Source organism: Thalia democratica, chromosome 2, assembly GCF_965202585.1.
Source record: "Thalia democratica chromosome 2, ktThaDemo2.hap1.1, whole genome shotgun sequence".
NCBI classification, from domain to species: Eukaryota; Metazoa; Chordata; class Thaliacea; order Salpida; family Salpidae; genus Thalia; species Thalia democratica.
Window position 1 is genome coordinate 63,825,580 of NC_139166.1, and position 18,098 is coordinate 63,843,677.

General features: G+C 29.0%; 2 protein-coding genes across 2 annotated transcripts; both read left to right on the forward strand.

Annotated features, from left to right (window-relative positions):
- The first annotated feature begins 2,725 nt into the window (after positions 1 to 2,725).
- On the forward strand, positions 2,726 to 7,257 carry LOC145829349 (NADH dehydrogenase [ubiquinone] flavoprotein 1, mitochondrial-like). Its single transcript, XM_082937114.1, has 8 exons — positions 2,726 to 2,941; positions 4,048 to 4,152; positions 4,383 to 4,541; positions 4,872 to 4,989; positions 5,288 to 5,458; positions 5,711 to 5,933; positions 6,228 to 6,430; positions 6,713 to 7,257. The coding sequence occupies exons 1-8, from the start codon at positions 2,740 to 2,742 to the stop codon at positions 6,900 to 6,902; spliced, it is 1,371 nt and encodes a 456-aa protein (XP_082793240.1). The 5' UTR covers positions 2,726 to 2,739; the 3' UTR covers positions 6,903 to 7,257.
- A 153-nt stretch (positions 7,258 to 7,410) lies between these two features.
- Positions 7,411 to 17,466, forward strand: LOC145829350 (transcriptional regulator protein Pur-beta-like). The gene is made up of 10 exons (XM_082937115.1): positions 7,411 to 7,555; positions 8,066 to 8,202; positions 8,606 to 8,746; positions 9,063 to 9,166; positions 9,331 to 9,407; positions 13,088 to 13,203; positions 13,495 to 13,579; positions 14,635 to 14,750; positions 15,313 to 15,480; positions 16,827 to 17,466. Exons 1-9 carry the CDS (start codon positions 7,516 to 7,518, stop codon positions 15,448 to 15,450), a joined length of 954 nt encoding a protein of 317 aa, XP_082793241.1. The 5' UTR covers positions 7,411 to 7,515; the 3' UTR covers positions 15,451 to 15,480; positions 16,827 to 17,466.
- The last annotated feature ends 632 nt before the right edge of the window (positions 17,467 to 18,098 follow it).

Sequence of the window (18,098 nt, forward strand, 5' to 3'; positions counted from 1 at the left end):
TATAGTTCTTATAGCATAAGTAAGTATGTATTTTCTTACAACATTTAAATTTTTAATAAAATTATATTTTTAAGTACCTTAGATTAAAACTGATTTATGAGTATTAAGCAATTCAAATATTGCTTAACATAATAATTATTTAGTATTTAAGATGTATTCAATATGGTTTATGTAAGAATGAAAGTTGACTGCCCAATTAAATCTCCAGTAGTCTATAAAATGTTTACAATTTTTTTTCAGTCCTGGTTTTCTTAATTCAGTTTGAAAAAAAGAATTATTTTTTATTTTTATCAAAGGTTTTTTAAATTGTAATTGTTTTTTGAAATATTTCAGAAGTCATTAGTTACTTTATTAAATTTTGCTCAACTTGTGCCAAAATCATTTTGTATTCCTTCAGGCTTACTGTGTGGGTGGTGATGATCGTACAGCCCAAAAATTACTTAAGCATGAAATTTAAAGTTAAAACAAACATTTATAAAGTATTCGGATTTTTTCTTCTGTCATTCTGGTCATCCTCCATTTTAGTACATTGTATAATTTGCACTGAAGCTTCAGAAAGCTCAAATCATTTTCAAATTTGTTCAGTAAAAGTTAATTGTTTCATTTTTGTTGACTATGTAATTGTCTTATAAATTTTATTAACCATTAAGTGGTAGTATATGACTTTAATTTTAAGTTGGGTAAGTATGATATTGAAATCTTTAAAAAATATATTGGTTGAAAGGTTTAAAGCCAGTCTTAACATATTGGTTTAGTTTGAGGGTTGGTGTTATAATAGGTAATTTAACAGGGTTGTTACATACTTGAGCCAACTAGTTTTTTTTTGAATAGTTTTAGATATAAAAAATCTCTGATATTTTTTCAGAGTTTTTAATCTTTTTTTTTTAAGATGTAGTTTTAGTAAATCCTTTAATCATAATTTTAATAACTTTAGGTATTAATGCCTAGTTGACTATTTTTTTCACCTATTTGCTCAAATTAATTAAAGTAAAAACTGAGATTACCTCAATGAAACTAGCTTTTTTTTGCTTCAAATAGTTGCAAAATCACAAAATTACAAATTAAGAAATAAGCTTACATCTAGTTTAAGAAAATTGAATTTTATTTTATGACTTATCATAACACAATATAAGCATAAAATTATTTCATAGTTGATATTCATTATAATATTGTATGATTTTTCTTAATATTTAGGCATGATAAATTTATGTTGTATCTAAAAAGGAGACAAGTAGTAAGTATATAAAGATATAAACAGTTAATATTATTTTTATTTAAAAGTAAAAGTTTTGTCAAATTAATAGCAAAACAACTCCAGCTTCACAGTTTAGTTGAGCTGGATTAATGTTAAAAAATAGTAAATATATATTTAATAAACAGTTTTTGTTATATACAGAGTTGCCAAAAAACCTGGAAAAACCTGGAATTTGATAACTTAGCCTAAAAACCTGGTCTTTGAGAAATTTTGAAAAATAACCTAGAATTTTAAACAAAAATAACAGAAAAACCTCGGGAAAAACTTGGAATTTTTAATAAGTTTACATATTAAGTAGTAAAATTTTAGTTTGACACAAAAAATCTACTATACAGATATTTTCTTTTATAAATTATGGATAAAGTATTAAAACAAGCAATCTGAAATAAAAATAAGTAAATAATGTATTTATACAATAACTTTTTAAAAATTGCTTCATGTAATAAATATTTCATCACTAAAAATCTTTAAAGTTTTGTAGCACATATATAAATTAAGTGTTATCAAAAATACTGAATTACAAAATAAATACAAACTCAGATGTACTAACAGATCTTATAAATGGCCAAGTTGATGTTTTTAAATAATTTTTTAGTTTAACTCTTAAATTAAGTTCTCCATAAAATAATAAGTTTACATCTATAAAAAAGTTATGTAAGTTGATAAATAACAAAAGTGGTAAAACTTTTTTTATAGAAAATATCATATAAGTGAAATGTTGGCATTAATGCTCATTATTTTTATTTATTGTTTGTATGTGTTGCCACTCATTCAGGATAACTCATGAGAATTTGAAAATGTCAAGATAACCTAGGCTAGTTATTTTTATACAGAAAACTCTAGAAATTTCAAATATTATTTCAGATTTTTAGTCTAGTTTATTCTATATCTTGCATGAGATTTAGTTGTTCCAGTTTCAACATTTGATACTTTAAAACCAATTTGTTTAAAAACAAGAACTTTTTCAAAATTTTGTTAAATTTTTTTTAAGAATTTAAAAAACCTAGAACTGTTTTTGGTCACTCAAGATATTTTTTTTAACTTTAAGAGTGCAACCTTGTATATACAAATAGGTGAAGCATATATTTACAAAAATTTAATCAATAATAAAATTTTTTTTTGTAAAGATTAAGTTGAAAATTAAAATGTTGGTTAAAAACTCTAGCATATGTCTAGTTTAAAGTAGATACTATTACATAATTACCAAAAAACACTGTTAAATGTGAAATATATTACAAAGAATTATGATTGTTGTTAATGTTTAAACTTAACTCATTAATGTATTAACTCACTAATTTTCTTGCTACCACAAATTTCATTTAAAAAAATAGTTTAAAATTTTTTGGTTCTATAAAAATGTTCAAAACTTAAGTGAGTTAAATTAATTTTGTATATTAGTGTGTGCTACACACATATAAAATAGAATGCAAAAAAACTAAAAATAACCACTAGTTATTTAACCCTAGAACAATATATAAACATAAATGTTGGCGCGCACACTGATAAAGCAGGCCACAAAGCTGCAGCCGGCCCTGGTCAACAAGACCCAGGTGGCCACCTTCACCAACGCCCCGTTGAAAGATGAGGACAGGATATTCACCAACCTGTACGGCAGGAGGGACTGGCGGCTGAAGGGGGCCAAGAAGAGGGGAGACTGGTACAAGACCAAGGAGATCATTCTGAAAGGTTTGTATATTAAACTTTTTTTAGTGAAATATAATGTATGAAACAGATTTTAAGAAATTTTTATAAAATGTTTTTATTTAAAAAAAAAAGGTACTAAACCAAGAAGACCATTAAAAGAATTTAAGGGCATAGGGGGGGGGTAAACACCTTTTTTTGGTTTTTGATCTTATTTTATATAGTTTTTACTAAGCTACAAGATGCTTTTTACAGATTTAAAAAATTCAAAATAATTTTTGAGATATAGCCGGTCAAAGTCGGAGGCAACAATAGATTCCTTATGGGAGGCGCAAACTAAAACGGCAAAAATAGACTATTTCACTAAAAATCTATCTCCTACGTTTTTTGAGATAACTACCTCAAATTTTCAGGAAATGTTCCTTGCAATATTTAGAAAGTTCTGTCGGAACAGAATTTAATTAAATTAAAAAATAAAATTTTTATTACAAAAAAACAAAAATAAATGTTTTTTTTGTTTACTTTTTATATAAAATTTTTATTTTCCAATTTTTTAAAAATTCCGTCCGGCAGAATTTTCTAAATATATCAAGGAACATGTCCTGAAAATTTGAGGTAGTTATCTCAAAAAACGTAGGAGAAGATAGATTTTTAGTGAAATAGTCTATTTTTGCCGTTTTAGTTTGCGCCTCCCATAAGGATCCTATTGTTGCCTCCGACTTTGACTGGCTTTATCTAAAAAAATATTTTGAATTTTTAAAATCTGTAAAAAGCATTTTGTAGCTTAGTAAAAACTATATAAAATAAGATCAAAAACCAAAAAAAGGGTGTTTACCCCCCCCTATGTCCTTAAATAAATGAGATATCAATTTTTTTGGTAAGACCAGGTAAATTATAAAGAAAGGTCATTTTTTTGCCTAAAAATACTGTAGTACAAAAGTTAAATAAATATTTTATTTAATTTGTAAAAAAGTCTTAGATTTATTGTAGTTAAATATGTGATTTAAAGAAATGTTTAAATTTATGTAGTAAAAAAAAGAAATTATTTAATCTTATTGTTTAATTAAAAACAGGTTTTTTATTGCAAAATTTTAATTTAAATTTTTACTACTCAGTTTTAATTAATATTATTAATAATTTACAACTTGTAGGAAACATGTGGATTCAGGATCAGATAAAAGCATCTGGATTGAGAGGCAGAGGAGGTGCTGGTTTCCCAACCGGACTCAAATGGTCTTTCATGAACGCTCCTTCTGGTTAGTTTATTTAATTATTTCAATTCAAAAAAAATTCAAACAAATATCTTTAAAGTTTATCCAAAAAAAGTAAAGTAAATGCTGAGCATGAAATTTATTCTAAATTAAGAATTTACAAGTTAGATTGTTAATTTTTCGTAGTATTTCTACAAAACTAAGTTGCAAAACTTTGATATGTTCTAGCAGAATGCTGTATAGAATAAAAAGTATATACATCTTCTATTCAACAGGAGGCCGACCAAAATACCTGGTGGTGAACGCTGACGAGGGTGAGCCCGGCACGTGCAAGGACAGGGAGATAATGAGGCACGACCCGCACAAACTTGTTGAAGGGTGCCTCGTTGCCGGAAGGGCCATGGGAGCCCGCGCCGCTTACATTTACATCAGAGGTTGGTGTTTTTAATTATTTGAATTTATACTATTTTTCAACCATGGTACCATGTCTGCTTGTATTTACATCAGAGGCCGATTTGTTTACAAATAGTTTAAGGTATATTTTAAATTTTATTTATAAATTTTTTTTGGGCTATTGTTAGTTTTAATTAGTTTTTAAACTTTCCAAAGTTAAAATTTTTCTACAAATTACGTGGTCTTGGGTAATAACTATTATCAAAAGGTATTTGGTATTTTATATACAAGCTTCAACAGCTTATGTGGTCTAGAACATTTTTGAATTGTTTAAACTGTATGACATTTTAGCAATTAATTATCATCCACAGGTGAGTTCTACAATGAGGCCAGCAACCTGAATGTGGCGATTCAGGAGGCGTACAGGGACGGGTTGCTAGGCAACGACGCTTGCGGTAGCGGATACGCGTTTGACGTGTTTGTACACAGGTTGGTGATTTTAAAAATCTAGGAATTTATTAAACATTTACTCAATTAGGTAATTGTTTAAAAGTAGCTACATGAATGAAATTGTTTTTAATGAACCACTATGCCTACTACTTTAAAGGTAGACACAATGATTGTTTCAGTAAAGTAGTTTTCTAGGAAAACTAGGATAAAAAGGTTTATAAAATTTTAAAATGTTGTGTAACATAAAATTTTGCATATCAAAGCAAGAAGCACTTCTTGAAACAAGTTAAATAGTTGATTAAAGCAAATAAATAATTAGACAATTTTATCCACACAGGGGCGCAGGAGCTTACATATGCGGTGAGGAGACAGCTCTCATCGAATCGTTGGAAGGTAAGCAGGGAAAACCCCGCTTGAAGCCCCCATTTCCCGCCAACGTGGGAGTTTTCGGATGCCCCACCACCGTCGCCAACGTGGAGACCGTAGCTGTTGCACCAACCATTTGCAGGTATATTTAAAAGAATGATTTTAAAATGAAATTATGTTTGATGGTTAACTATTTACAGTTAAAGTAGATTATATAAAATGTAAACAGTTAGTTTATTAAAATAACTAAGCTACCATTAGAGGAAAATTTGATTCTTTTATTATTAAACAATATCAAAGTTTCATTATACTCCATTAGTTTTTGAAATTAAAGAGAAAACTACTTAAAATGCCTTAAATCTCACATCCAATCACAACACCTCATTCCCAACAGGCGAGGAGGCGATTGGTTCTCGCAGTTCGGTCGCGAGCGCAACACCGGAACGAAGCTGTTCAACATCAGCGGTCACGTGAACAACCCGTGCACGGTCGAGGAGTCGATGTCGATCCCGCTGAAGGAGCTCATTGAGAGGCACTGCGGCGGAGTGAGGGGCGGGTGGGACAACCTGCTGGCCATCATTCCAGGTGGATCGTCCACCCCGCTCATTCCCAAGAAGGTTTGTGTTTTTATTAAAAAAAAAAATATTATGATGACAGCCGTTTGATCTAGTTTAAACGTACCAAATGAGCAAGTTTTAAAAAAATAGTTTATTTGGTACCACTAGTAATAAAAAAGTAGTCTCTGTCCATGTGCACATCAAACAATTACTTCCTACTTACATCTTCAGGTAATCCGTTTAACCTCTTTTACAACTAAATTTTAAACCTGTTTAATAAACTTTTTTTGTAAACTCACCAGTTTCCTGTCTTGAATGAGTTTTTAAACCTGAAATTGAAACTTACTTGTTCAGGTGTGCGAAGACGTGTTGATGGATTTCGACGGGTTGGTTCAAGCGCAAACAGGGCTGGGCACAGCGGCCGTCATCGTGATGGACAAGTCAACAGACATAATAAGAGCAATTTCGAGGTTGATGGAGTTTTACAAGCACGAAAGTTGCGGACAGTGCACCCCATGCAGGGAGGGGGTCAACTGGATGAACGATACTCTGCTGAGGTTTGCTTTGGTTTATTTAGCTTGGTGAAAACTTGCAGATTAGCTATAACTTGTTGGAAACAACATAACTAGTTCAATTTTAATCGCAATTGATTTAAACCAGTTTTGATAAGTTTATAAAAAATATAACAAAGTTATCGAAAAATGTTGATTGAATTATTTAATAAAACAGTTTTCGAGTTTTCTGATTGTTTTCAATTAAACATTATGTTAAATATTTTAAACACCGAATTTAATAACTAGATAAAAAAATGTTAATTCTGTAACAATAATTTCAAACAGGTTCACCAAAGGAAACGCGCACCCCGACGAGATAGACTCACTGTGGGAGATCAGCAAACAGATAGAAGGACACTCAATCTGCGCTCTTGGAGACGGAGCAGCTTGGCCGGCGCAAGGTCTTATAAGGCACATGAGGCCAGTCATTGAAGAGAGGATGGCAGATTATAAGAAGAAGCAAGCCGAAGCTTGAAATTTGATATTGAAATAAAATATAGAGGCCGCCAATAAGAGGACTATTATATGTATAAAATGACATTCTGACTGTATACTTTTTTGTTTTTCATTCGCTCGTTTTTTCAATTAAAGTTTTTAAGATTTTGAATAATAAGTTTTAAAGGTATATGTAACTACTCAAAAAAAACTAAAATTTTTGTAGATTAAAAAGAGTTTTTTTTTCTGCCAAAGTTTAAAGCTTATTACCATTAGTATAGTTTATTTAGTGTACCTGTTTTCATGCAATTTATTTTCCTTGTTATGTTTATTATTGTGATTTTAACGTAGGCTGGTGTATATTTTTCGTTATTAAAAGCTCATTTAGCTTTATACTTAAAAATAATCAATTTAAAATCTGAAATATTTTATTTTAACTTCAGGTCAATTTTAAATATTTTGACAAAATATAAATCCAGCTATGTGTTTTAAAATACACTTAGTAATAATAAATTTTTAAATAGACTCAACTAAATAACACTGCTCTATCACAGATCAAATAATCTTATTAAGTTAGTAATTTGCACTGTTTCGGTGGATTTGATTGGATTATTGTCGAGTGTCGAGGGAAAAAGTTCAATTTAACAAGTAAAATGGCAGATATTCAGGAAAACTCAAACCAAGTGGAAGATGGTAAGATTTTTTTTTGTAATGTAGTAGTTTAAAAATTATTAAAATTAAAAAAATAAGGTCTTTTAAAAGTGTTTTTCTTTGAATTTAAAATATTATGAGAGTTTGGGTCTATTTCTTAGGATAAAAGATGAATTTAAATGGTAAGGAAAAAATGAAAAGATAATGATTTATGTTATTCGGGATAAAGTTAGAGCTGCAGATTTAATTCACTAGTATAAGCTTGTTTATTATATAACTAGTGAAGTCACTGATTATTTTTATCATCAATCTAAGGTTACTACATCCAGCAGCATAATATGTTAATAATAACCAAACTGGTAGAAATATATACACCTATTTAAATTAGTAATATTATATCACAACAGGTAGAAAAGGTTACTACAACCAGCAACATTAATTATAATTTAGCATAATATTTTAATAGTTATTAAAACTAATAAATAAACAAACAGGTAGAAAAGGTTACTACAACCAGCGCCATTTATTTTAATACATTTTTTATCGAAACAGGTAGAAAAGGTTACTACAACCAGCAGCAGGGTATGGAGACTGAAGAGTTGGCTTCCAAGATGGTCTACATTCAGAACAAGAGGTTCTACTTGGACGTCAAGCAGAACAGGAGGGGAAGGTTCATCAAGATCGCTGAGGTTTGTGTGACGTCATAATGATAGTTTTGTGGTATGTAGTGGCGTCACGTCATTTTTTATATGAATACTATCTAAAAAAATTAACTAGATTTTTAATTCTTTACACAAATTTGCAAATATTTTAACTTATTTAATATTTATATTTATTGACTTTATCGCGTTTCTTGTACATCACGTTTAAGTTAATAGCTCAAGTTCAGGGGAAATTAATCATTAAACTGCGTTCGATTAAACCTAAATATAATAAATTTATCATAAATTATATTACAATTGTATTTATTTTTTTTCTATCAGTAGAAATAAAAAGCTTCATACGAAACTCTTGATGTATGAAACCAAGCCTATACAATTTGATTGTTTATTACCCCTCCATACTATCAATAAAAAGTTGTACTGCTCACAGGTGACACCTGGCGGCAACAAGAACCGCTTGACCCTGTCAATGCCCATCTCGGCCGAGTTCAGGAACGTTTTGGGGGATTTCATCGAGTTCTACGCCACCATCGGGCACACCAACCCCGGCGACCAGCAGCCCACCAACCCTGTTAGTGAATTTTTGTTTATAAAAAATATTTAGTTTTAGTTTTAATTGGTGCTTATTTCCTATATATTAAGATATCAATAACATTTTAACTTTTTTGAAGTTTAACAAACTCTCTTAAATATAAATATAATTTTAAAACGAAATTCAATATGAGATATTTTTAAACTGACTGTATTATTACAATTTATTTATATGGGTGCTTGTTTCTTAAAAGCAAGATACCAAGAAAATGCACCCATTCAAAACTGCCAAACAGAAGCTTGAAATGTTCAACCATCAAAATGATTTTTTTTTACATTAAAATATTAAATTCTAGGAGGACAGGCGCCACTCGTTGAAGAGTGAGAGGATAACCAGGGAAAACAAGAGGTACTTCCTCGACTTGAAGGAAAACGACCGCGGCAGGTTCTTGAGGGTGCGGTTAGTTAGTTTGTTTGATTTGATAGTACAAATAAACTTGTTAAAATAGTTTTTAATTAAACAAAAAAGAATTATAAGTATTTTTAGGTGCTCTTTGTACCTTAGTAGTCATGTAACATAACCTGATAAAACGTTCCAAGTAGTTAACTAATATTCATTTACAGTCAGCAACAAGCTTTCAACAACTTCAACCAGGACGGAAGGCCAATGAACCCCCCTCAGATCGCATTGCCCGCTCAAGGTAAGTATAAATAATAAAAATAACTAGTTAAATTAAATGAACCCCCCTCAGATCGCATTGCCCGCTCAAGGTAAGTATAAATAATAAAAATAACTAGTTAAATTAAATGAACCCCCCTCAGATCGCATTGCCCGCTCAAGGTAAGTATAAATAATGTTTATTAACAGCAACTAGTTAATTATGATAATTAAATAAATCCTCAACGAATTGCATTGCCTGATCAGTAAACAAATAAATGAAATTTTTTATTGTTAAGTAATTTGTGTTCCAAAAAACCTCTCAAAATTACAATTGTAAGCAGATGCGGTGATATCTTTGCCCAAATTTCTCCAAACTTAATTACGTCTTTTGTTGAACTGATATTGCCAAATTCATAAAATTTTTCAAATTTACAATTGAGCAAATCTACTGAACCCCCTCTAGATTACGTTACCCGTGTTATTTTTGTCAAACAAAAGTAATTGATATTTATGCATCAACTTGATACATTGGTGTTCATCACTAGTATTTAAACAATCATACTTATCTTATAGCCGTTTATTTAAGGATTTATGAACAAACCATAAAAAAGCTTTTATATCTATGCTCTTTTAAGTACTTTAAAAGATTCAAGTTGTGTTTAAGGGCGAAATTCAATAGGTACTCAATTTTATTTATAAGTGTTTGTACACTTAAAGATCTAAATATTTATTTATATTGCATACGCTTAACTAAGTTCTTGGATATTTACGGGTTTTTTAATTATAGTTATTATTAATTACTATTACTAGTTTACCATCTATGGTTTAGAGCTAGTTTTTTAAGTATGTAGATAAAAGCCTTGTGCCATGCGATTAAATGTTGTATAAACTTTATTTTTAATTTTAGCAAAAGTTTTGCACAATTGTTTTATAAAAATTTAAAATTTAGTTTAATAGAACTTTAAATTACATGGCAACAATTAATTTACCATAAATTATTTTACTCAGTTAAGTATTTTTTAATATAAATATATACTAAAAAATTTCATTCATACCAAGCAATATCACATACTAGTTATATAACAAGCAAAATGACAGTTGTAAGCTAATTAGTTCTCAACTGTGTGATTACTCACGTATATTGCTTGTTATGAATGAAATAAGTTACTAGAGACTGTGGTTAAATGTTATTTATATGAAAGTTATTGAACTGGGCTAACCTATTGGTTGTATGATATATATAAGTTAAACTAACTGTAAAATAACCCATGCATTCAAAAGTTCAATCTAACTGTTGCCTGGTATAAATGAAATGAATTACTAGGTATTATGATTAAAATTGTTTGTACGATTTATATAAATTACTTAATTGAGTTACACAGTTGTATAACAATTATTTCGTTCAAAAGTGCAAGCTCACATTGTTAATAGCACATCAGCGTTCTTAGTCAGCTAGTAGTATGTTGCTCAGCAGACAAGAAACTTGTTGTGTAACGCACACATCGTTTATGACGTCATACTAAAGTTTTCTAGACTGTGCTGTGTGTGAGAGTGGAAAGTTTAATTATTTATACGCTCGATATATATGTATAGACAATTTTACATTCAGTTTTTTAAAGGATTTTTAGGAACTTAGTATTTATGCAAGCTTAACTGGTAATGTCCATTTCAAAAGCTAGTTGTAGGTAAAATTTTAAAAAGAATAAAATAGTAGCTAAATTGAATAATTTGGATACTTGTGCTGTGTGAGAGTGGATAGTTAAATTATTTATAACTCAATTTATCTATGTGGACAATTTTGTGTTCAGTTTATTAGTGGGATTTCCAAAGTAAAAAGTACTGCAAGCTAAATTTAAAAAGGTTCAAACTAATAATAATTTGTAAGTGATAAGGTGAAAACCGGAAAAAGAAATAGTATTAAAAGATAAAATCTAGTTAGTGTTGAAGCATCTTTTAATTGTTTTGGTACGTGTTAAAATATTTTAAACCCTGAAAAGTAAGCATCATTATGTTTTTTCCTCTTATGTCTGATTTTTTAAAATAAGTTTATCTAGTAACAAAGTTCCTTATATTCTTCAAGTATGCAGGCCAATTAATAGAAACGGGTCAATTTATAAATATTAAAAAGTGTAACCATAATAACCTTGGTAATCACTATTGTAGATTTGAGTAGCTAGTAACAAAACATTGCTTATGATAATCTAAAATAAAATTTAAGCCTTGAAATGTGTTGTAAGTAATTTGCAGTTTCCCTAAAGTTTTTTAAAAAGCATTGCAATGTTGAAAACGATGTTTCTTTTTAATATGAATAATTTACATCAATTGTTTTCCAGCAAAAAGTAATTAATTAGATATTTAATCCGCCCCTTGGTATTGTCCAATAGAAATTGAGCAAAATCTCATTGTCATGAGAATTTGATGTTTAAATATCCAATTAAAAAAAAATCAAAACAATTTTCATGGTTTGCGATTACTTCGTGTCAAAAATTTTTTATAAACTGTAAAACAAAAATTTGTTCAACAACATTTAATACTTGAAAATAAATTTGTTTCAAAAGTCATGTGGGTCATTAGTGTTTTATTTAGATGTTGATTTAAAAAAAATGTTTATTAGGTTTAATAAACGAAAAACAATAGACATCACCGTGTTGTTTGTTTTTTGTTCGTCTTTGAATGAAAAATTATCTTAAAATTAAAAACTGCCGCTGGTCTATTTGTGAACAGTTTGCAGCTAGTAGAGTTTTAAGAAGGTTTAAAATTAATTCTAGTAGATTTAAATTAATTCTTATAAATTTAAATTATTTTAACTAATTCTAGTAAATTGAAATTTTATCAGACTGTCCTTTGACATTGATGGTTTTGAATTTTATTTATATACGATACTTTTTTTTTGTTGAAAGTTGCAATAGTTGTTTTTAAAAATTGATCCGGTTATTTTCAAATGATATATTAAGTTTCAATAACAAAACTAAAATATCAATCATTATACAGGCAGAAGATTTTGAATACTTTATAAGCTATAAAAGTTAAACCATTGTTTGTTTTTGTAAAAACACCAGTTTGATCTGGTAACGCGTGCAGTGTGTAATAAATCATGTTTTGAATTATTATTTATTAAAATTAAATCAAAACTCATTCAACATAAATACTCTATAAATTCAAGATTTAAACTGTTTTTGATTACAAGTATCAATTGTAATTAATACATGTTTACTGCTTGTAGTTAATAGTTTAAATTGGTAATGTATGCAGTATATAATAAGTTTATTTTTACTCGTTTGATTTAATTTGACACGTTGCTTAATTTAGTATCATACAAAGTTAAAATAACTTATTCAACAGACATTTTAAAACACACTTAACTTTTAACTTATTTTGCTTATAAGGTTAGATATTTTATTTAACCACAACTATTTTGACAGGCATAGTATCTAATTTGCCAAACTCAGTTGTTTTTAACTTATAAATTGAATTACAGTAAACTATTTATTTGTTTTTATATTGATACAGGAAATTCAACGGGAATTTAAAAAATAAAATACACTTGTCTTATTTTGCTTAAAGCTAAATATATTTTACTAAACCATAATAATCCAAACAAGCATTTTGATTAATGATTTATTAACATTGAATCAAAACTCTTTCAACGGGCATTTTGATAATAACTTATTTTATTTATAAAGCTAAATGTTGATTAACACTAAACCATAATTCCAACAGGCATGGTTGAGTTCAGGGACGCGTTGGCGGGACTCATCGACGAGTACGGGCAAGATCTGGCCAACGAGGTCGAATTGCCCCAATCAACCGTGGTCGGTAACAGGAGGTCCAAGCAGGTATGGTTATTAGTTGATTGATAGTTATAGTTAATTGATTGGTTGATAGTTATAGTAAAATAATTTGAACTTTTATTTTTTGTCTATTATTTAATAAATTAAGCTATATACAGTAACATTTTTTAAACATGCAATATTTTAAGCTTTTGAATTTTAAAAGTTGCTTTCTTAAAATATCAAAAAGAAATCAAACCACACTAAGTATTTGCTTCCTTGGTAAGTTTAGGAAACACTGCTCTAAATATCAATTTAAGAAACAATAAAATTACATGTTTATGTTTTATTTTACAGTTCTTCTGTGATGTTGGTAGGAATCAGCGCGGTGTGTTTTTAAGGGTGACTGAGCAAACTAGGTACTACAGATCTGCTATCACCAGTTAGTTTTATTATTATAGATATTATTATTCTTATTTATCAAAAAAGATACTACAGATCTGCTATTATTAGTTAGTTTTATTATTATTATTATTGTTAACATTATTTGAACAATTTTTTTAAATCTTTTGTGGTAGTTTTAACCAAAACTTTTTAGTTTGAAATATTTTTATTTCCTTAAAATTAATTATTAACTTAAATAGTTAGTATATTTACAAATATCAACTTCTTGTAAATATTTGTTTTACTGCATAGTTTGCTGATATATGTTTACGTAATTTATATCAGACAAAAAAATATTGCATAACCAGTTATACATTCAAAATAATTAACCCTAAAGCTCATAATTCGTTTAACATGTTTTGTGCAAAGTAATTCGATTTGTATAGGCTGACAAATTTAACCATGTATGCTAGTGTTCAATGGTGATATTATATTAAGTAATCAAAATATTTCTCAATTGTCGTATAAATTAACATTTGAACTGAAGGAGTTTTAGGAAGTAATGTAACGAGTTCAAACGATTTGAATAGCTTTCTATTCCCACAGGAATTTTATTAATATTTATTAGCTTTATTGCAAACATATTCATATTTGAAACCAATGTTTACTGACATGTAATAATGAAAATATCATGCCAATTAACCTATGTTGTTCAGTTCATTTGCTTATGAACTTTATAATAAAAGTTTATAATATTTTTCACGTTAAAACAGATTGTATGCCATATAGGAATTGCAATAAAAAGTTTTTTTTTGTTGTTTATAATCTCCAAAATAAACCTAATTGACATTTATAATAACCCAAACGTATAGTTTAAATAAGCTAAAAAATTGTTCAATTGTAATTAATTTACATTTTTTTGTAGTTTTAGGAACTATTGAGTAATTTGTTTCATTTTCTACATTTGTTGAAACTTAGTTTAATTTTTTGTTAGTTATTTTGTTTATTTGTTAGTTATCATTATAATAAATCAAACTAGTTTTCTAAACTGTTTATTACAAATATAGTATTTTATTTTGTTTGTTTTATAATATTTTATTTTTTTCTCCACAGTCCCAGAGAGACATTGGAAGGAGTTCGCTCAGATATTCAACGACAAGATTGACGAAATAGCGACTTACAATTCCCAGTATGGAGAAAGCAAGACCATCAAGGAAGACGTTGACGATGTTAGTGTTTGTTTGTATTTATATTTGAAAAATTTGGTTTTTTGTTTAAATTATATCTATAAATATAGGTGTTTCATTTTTTTAGATACAGGTAGTCAATCGAAATTTTAATTAGAAGCTAACATTTTTATTTTATAAGGAAAATAGTTTTATTCTAACTGCTAAACTTTGTCTTCTTTTATCCCGAATGTTTTCTAACTTGACCATGTGAAAAACCTTGCTATTAAAAATCTGCCTTGCCAAAACTTGAAATAAAATTGCGGTATGTCAGTATATTAGCCTTATTGTAATAATTCTTCAATTTATATAAAAAAGCCTCTTTAGAAAATCAAATAAAGGCTGCGGTATGTCATCTGTTTAGTATCATAGCTGAAATTTTGTTTTTTATAATTATGCTTGCAATGTTGGACAAGATATTATGACATTTTCATTAAAATCTCTTTTTATTGAAAGCTAACAGAAACTTTTAAGTAAGAAACAAACTAGCAGCAAGAAATCAAACAACAAAATATAATTTGAAGCACAAGCACCAAATTTTATTTAACGAAATAATTCCGAACAGCTGGGCGACGCTGTGGACGACATGAAGCTGGAAGAGAACCAGCAGGAGGCCAGCCAGCAGGAAAATCAGGAGGAGGAGGAAGAAGAAGAGCAGGACGAAAGGAGGAGGACCCACGACGATGAGGAGGAGAAGGAGTAACAGCACAAGTGTACAGGGGAAGACCATGGGGTGAGTTAACAGGAGTAAAAATTGTTGATGAGGGGAAGACCATGGGGTGAGTTAACAGGAGTAAAAATTGTTGATGAGGGGAAGACCATGGGGTGAGTTAACAGGAGTAAAAATTGTTGGTAAGGGGAAGACCATGGGGTGAGTTAACAGGAGTAAAAATTGTTGGTAAGGGGAAGACCATGGGGTGAGTGAACAGGAGTAAAAATTGTTGGTAAGGGGAAGACCATGGGGTGAGTGAACAGGAGTAAAAATTGTTGGTAAGGGGAAGACCATGGGGTGAGTGAACAGGAGTAAAAATTGTTGGTAAGGGGAAGACCATGGGGTGAGTGAACAGGAGTAAAAATTGTTGGTAAGGGGAAGACCATGGGGTGAGTGAACAGGAGTAAAAATTGTTGGTAAGGGGAAGACCATGGGGTGAGTTAACAGGAGTAAAAATTGTTGGTAAGGGGAAGACCATGGGGTGAGTGAACAGGAGTAAAAATTGTTGGTAAGGGGAAGACCATGGGGTGAGTGATGGAAATATTTGTGATGTTTTTGCGGGAGGATGTTTAAGGGGGTAACCGAAGAAGTATGTTAAGCTTAAACAGTTTTAGTAGAATTAAGGTTTTTTTTAATTTAACAAGTAGAAGAAGTAAAGACGTTGATAATGGAAAGACCATGGGGTGAGAAAGTTTGTAGAGTTTTGATAAGGAGCAAAATGTAGTAGACAGGGGAAGACCATGTGGTAAATAATTTTTGTTGAGTTTTAATAAAAAGAAGTAATATGTGTAAATTTAGTAAGGAGGAGTAAAGATGTTAAAAGGGGAGTCCATGGGATAGTAATGGAGATATTTATAATGTTTTGGGGGGAAGTCAGTTAGGCGGGGAAAATGTTTTAGGATGCTACTCGAGAAATGTTATTTAAGTTAAAAAGTTTATTCTCAAATGTATTAAGGAAAAAAATAGCGGGTGTAACAATGGATATTATAAAATTAGATTAAAACTAAATAAGTATAAAGTATATTTTTTATTGAATTTAGTAAAAAAATTATTAGGTAAAAAATAATACTTGGTCTAGAAAGGTCATGTTTTTTAATATTTGTAGTGCTAAGATCAGCTTTAAAACATTGTTGTAAAAATTAAAACCTACAGCTATCTTTTTGTTGAACATTTGATTTTTTTTTAAATAAAAATCAAATTTAACAAGTAATACCAAATAAAAGGTTAAAAATTTAAAATTTTTAACGTTAACGTAAATTTATATTTTTACTTCATACATGAGTTTCCGCTAGTTAAATTAAATTTTAAAACCAACTATATCAAGTAAAATCTGACTTATATTAACTAACAATTTATTTTTTCAACAGACGCCCGAGATTCTGATACAACGTCCAAACATAACATATTGGGATTGCAGTTTTTATTAAAATTCGTATGGCTGTCTAATAAACATTGTTGGTTGAATTAAGTAGATTGTTGTAGATGGAATTGGATATTTTTTGAATTTTGTTCTCACGCTTTTAGCACACAGTTTTAAATTTTTCATGAATTAAGTTTTACCTCTTTTTTTAAAACGTTTCAAAGGTGTTTTTGATGAGATATAGACATTATTTTTAATAACAATTTTTATTCTACTTTCATTCATGTACATTTCTCTTCTGAAGACCAACGCCCTGAAGTTGTTCTCTACATTTTATCGTTGTTTCATTTTTGTTTTTAACGTTTTTATATATAGCACGCAGATTTTATAGACGATAGTGTTTTTGAGTTATAATTGCGACAACGAATTAAATGTTGAAATTCACAAAAAAAAAAAGAAATTTCGAGTATTTTTTTGGTTATTTCACTCTAAGTAGAAATCTTCAAGAAAACGGAAAACTTTTTTTTTGCGATTTTTCAATATTTTTTTCAATGTTCGCCCATTTTGTGTGCATGTTACAACATTGGTCCCATGGTCTTTACAACAGCAGCTTGTTAATCGTAGTGAGTGGTAATAAAATTGTTTGATTAAAATTGTCGTTATGTTTATTTATATAAAAAGTGTGTATATTATAAAAGTAAAAATTATAAGCTTAACTCGACTAGGAAGTATCAAAAAAAGTTTTATTAGAGAAGTAGAAAAATAAAATTAATTTTAACTAATTAATTCCTGAACTACTAGAATAAATTCCAAAATTTATTGACCATGGCTTTAAATATTTTAGAAATATGCAAGTAAATAAACGAACTATAAACAGGTGAATCGTGATGATCATTAAATAGGATTCTTTGAACTATAATAAAAAGGTCAATCTAATTATTGTTTACAAAATTTCAACTAAATATGAAAAGTATGGTTTTCATTAATTTAACAAGGCAATAGTAGTCCAAATTTAAAGAACAAATAACAAACGCCCCCGATTGATTTTATTTTTAGCTAAATATTTAAAACGTGAAAATAACTTTGGCAGCTAGCCTGTTATTAATTTCATTATTAAGTTTAAATACTAAGTTTTAATACATAACTGAGGTTATATGTAAAGCTGTTATTTAGCTTATCAAAGTTGATAAAAAGGCTACCTAAAACAATTGACAAAAGTAAAAGTTTTCCATGTTGTTTATCAACTCGTTTTTGTGCTTTTAATTAAAGTACTTTTAAT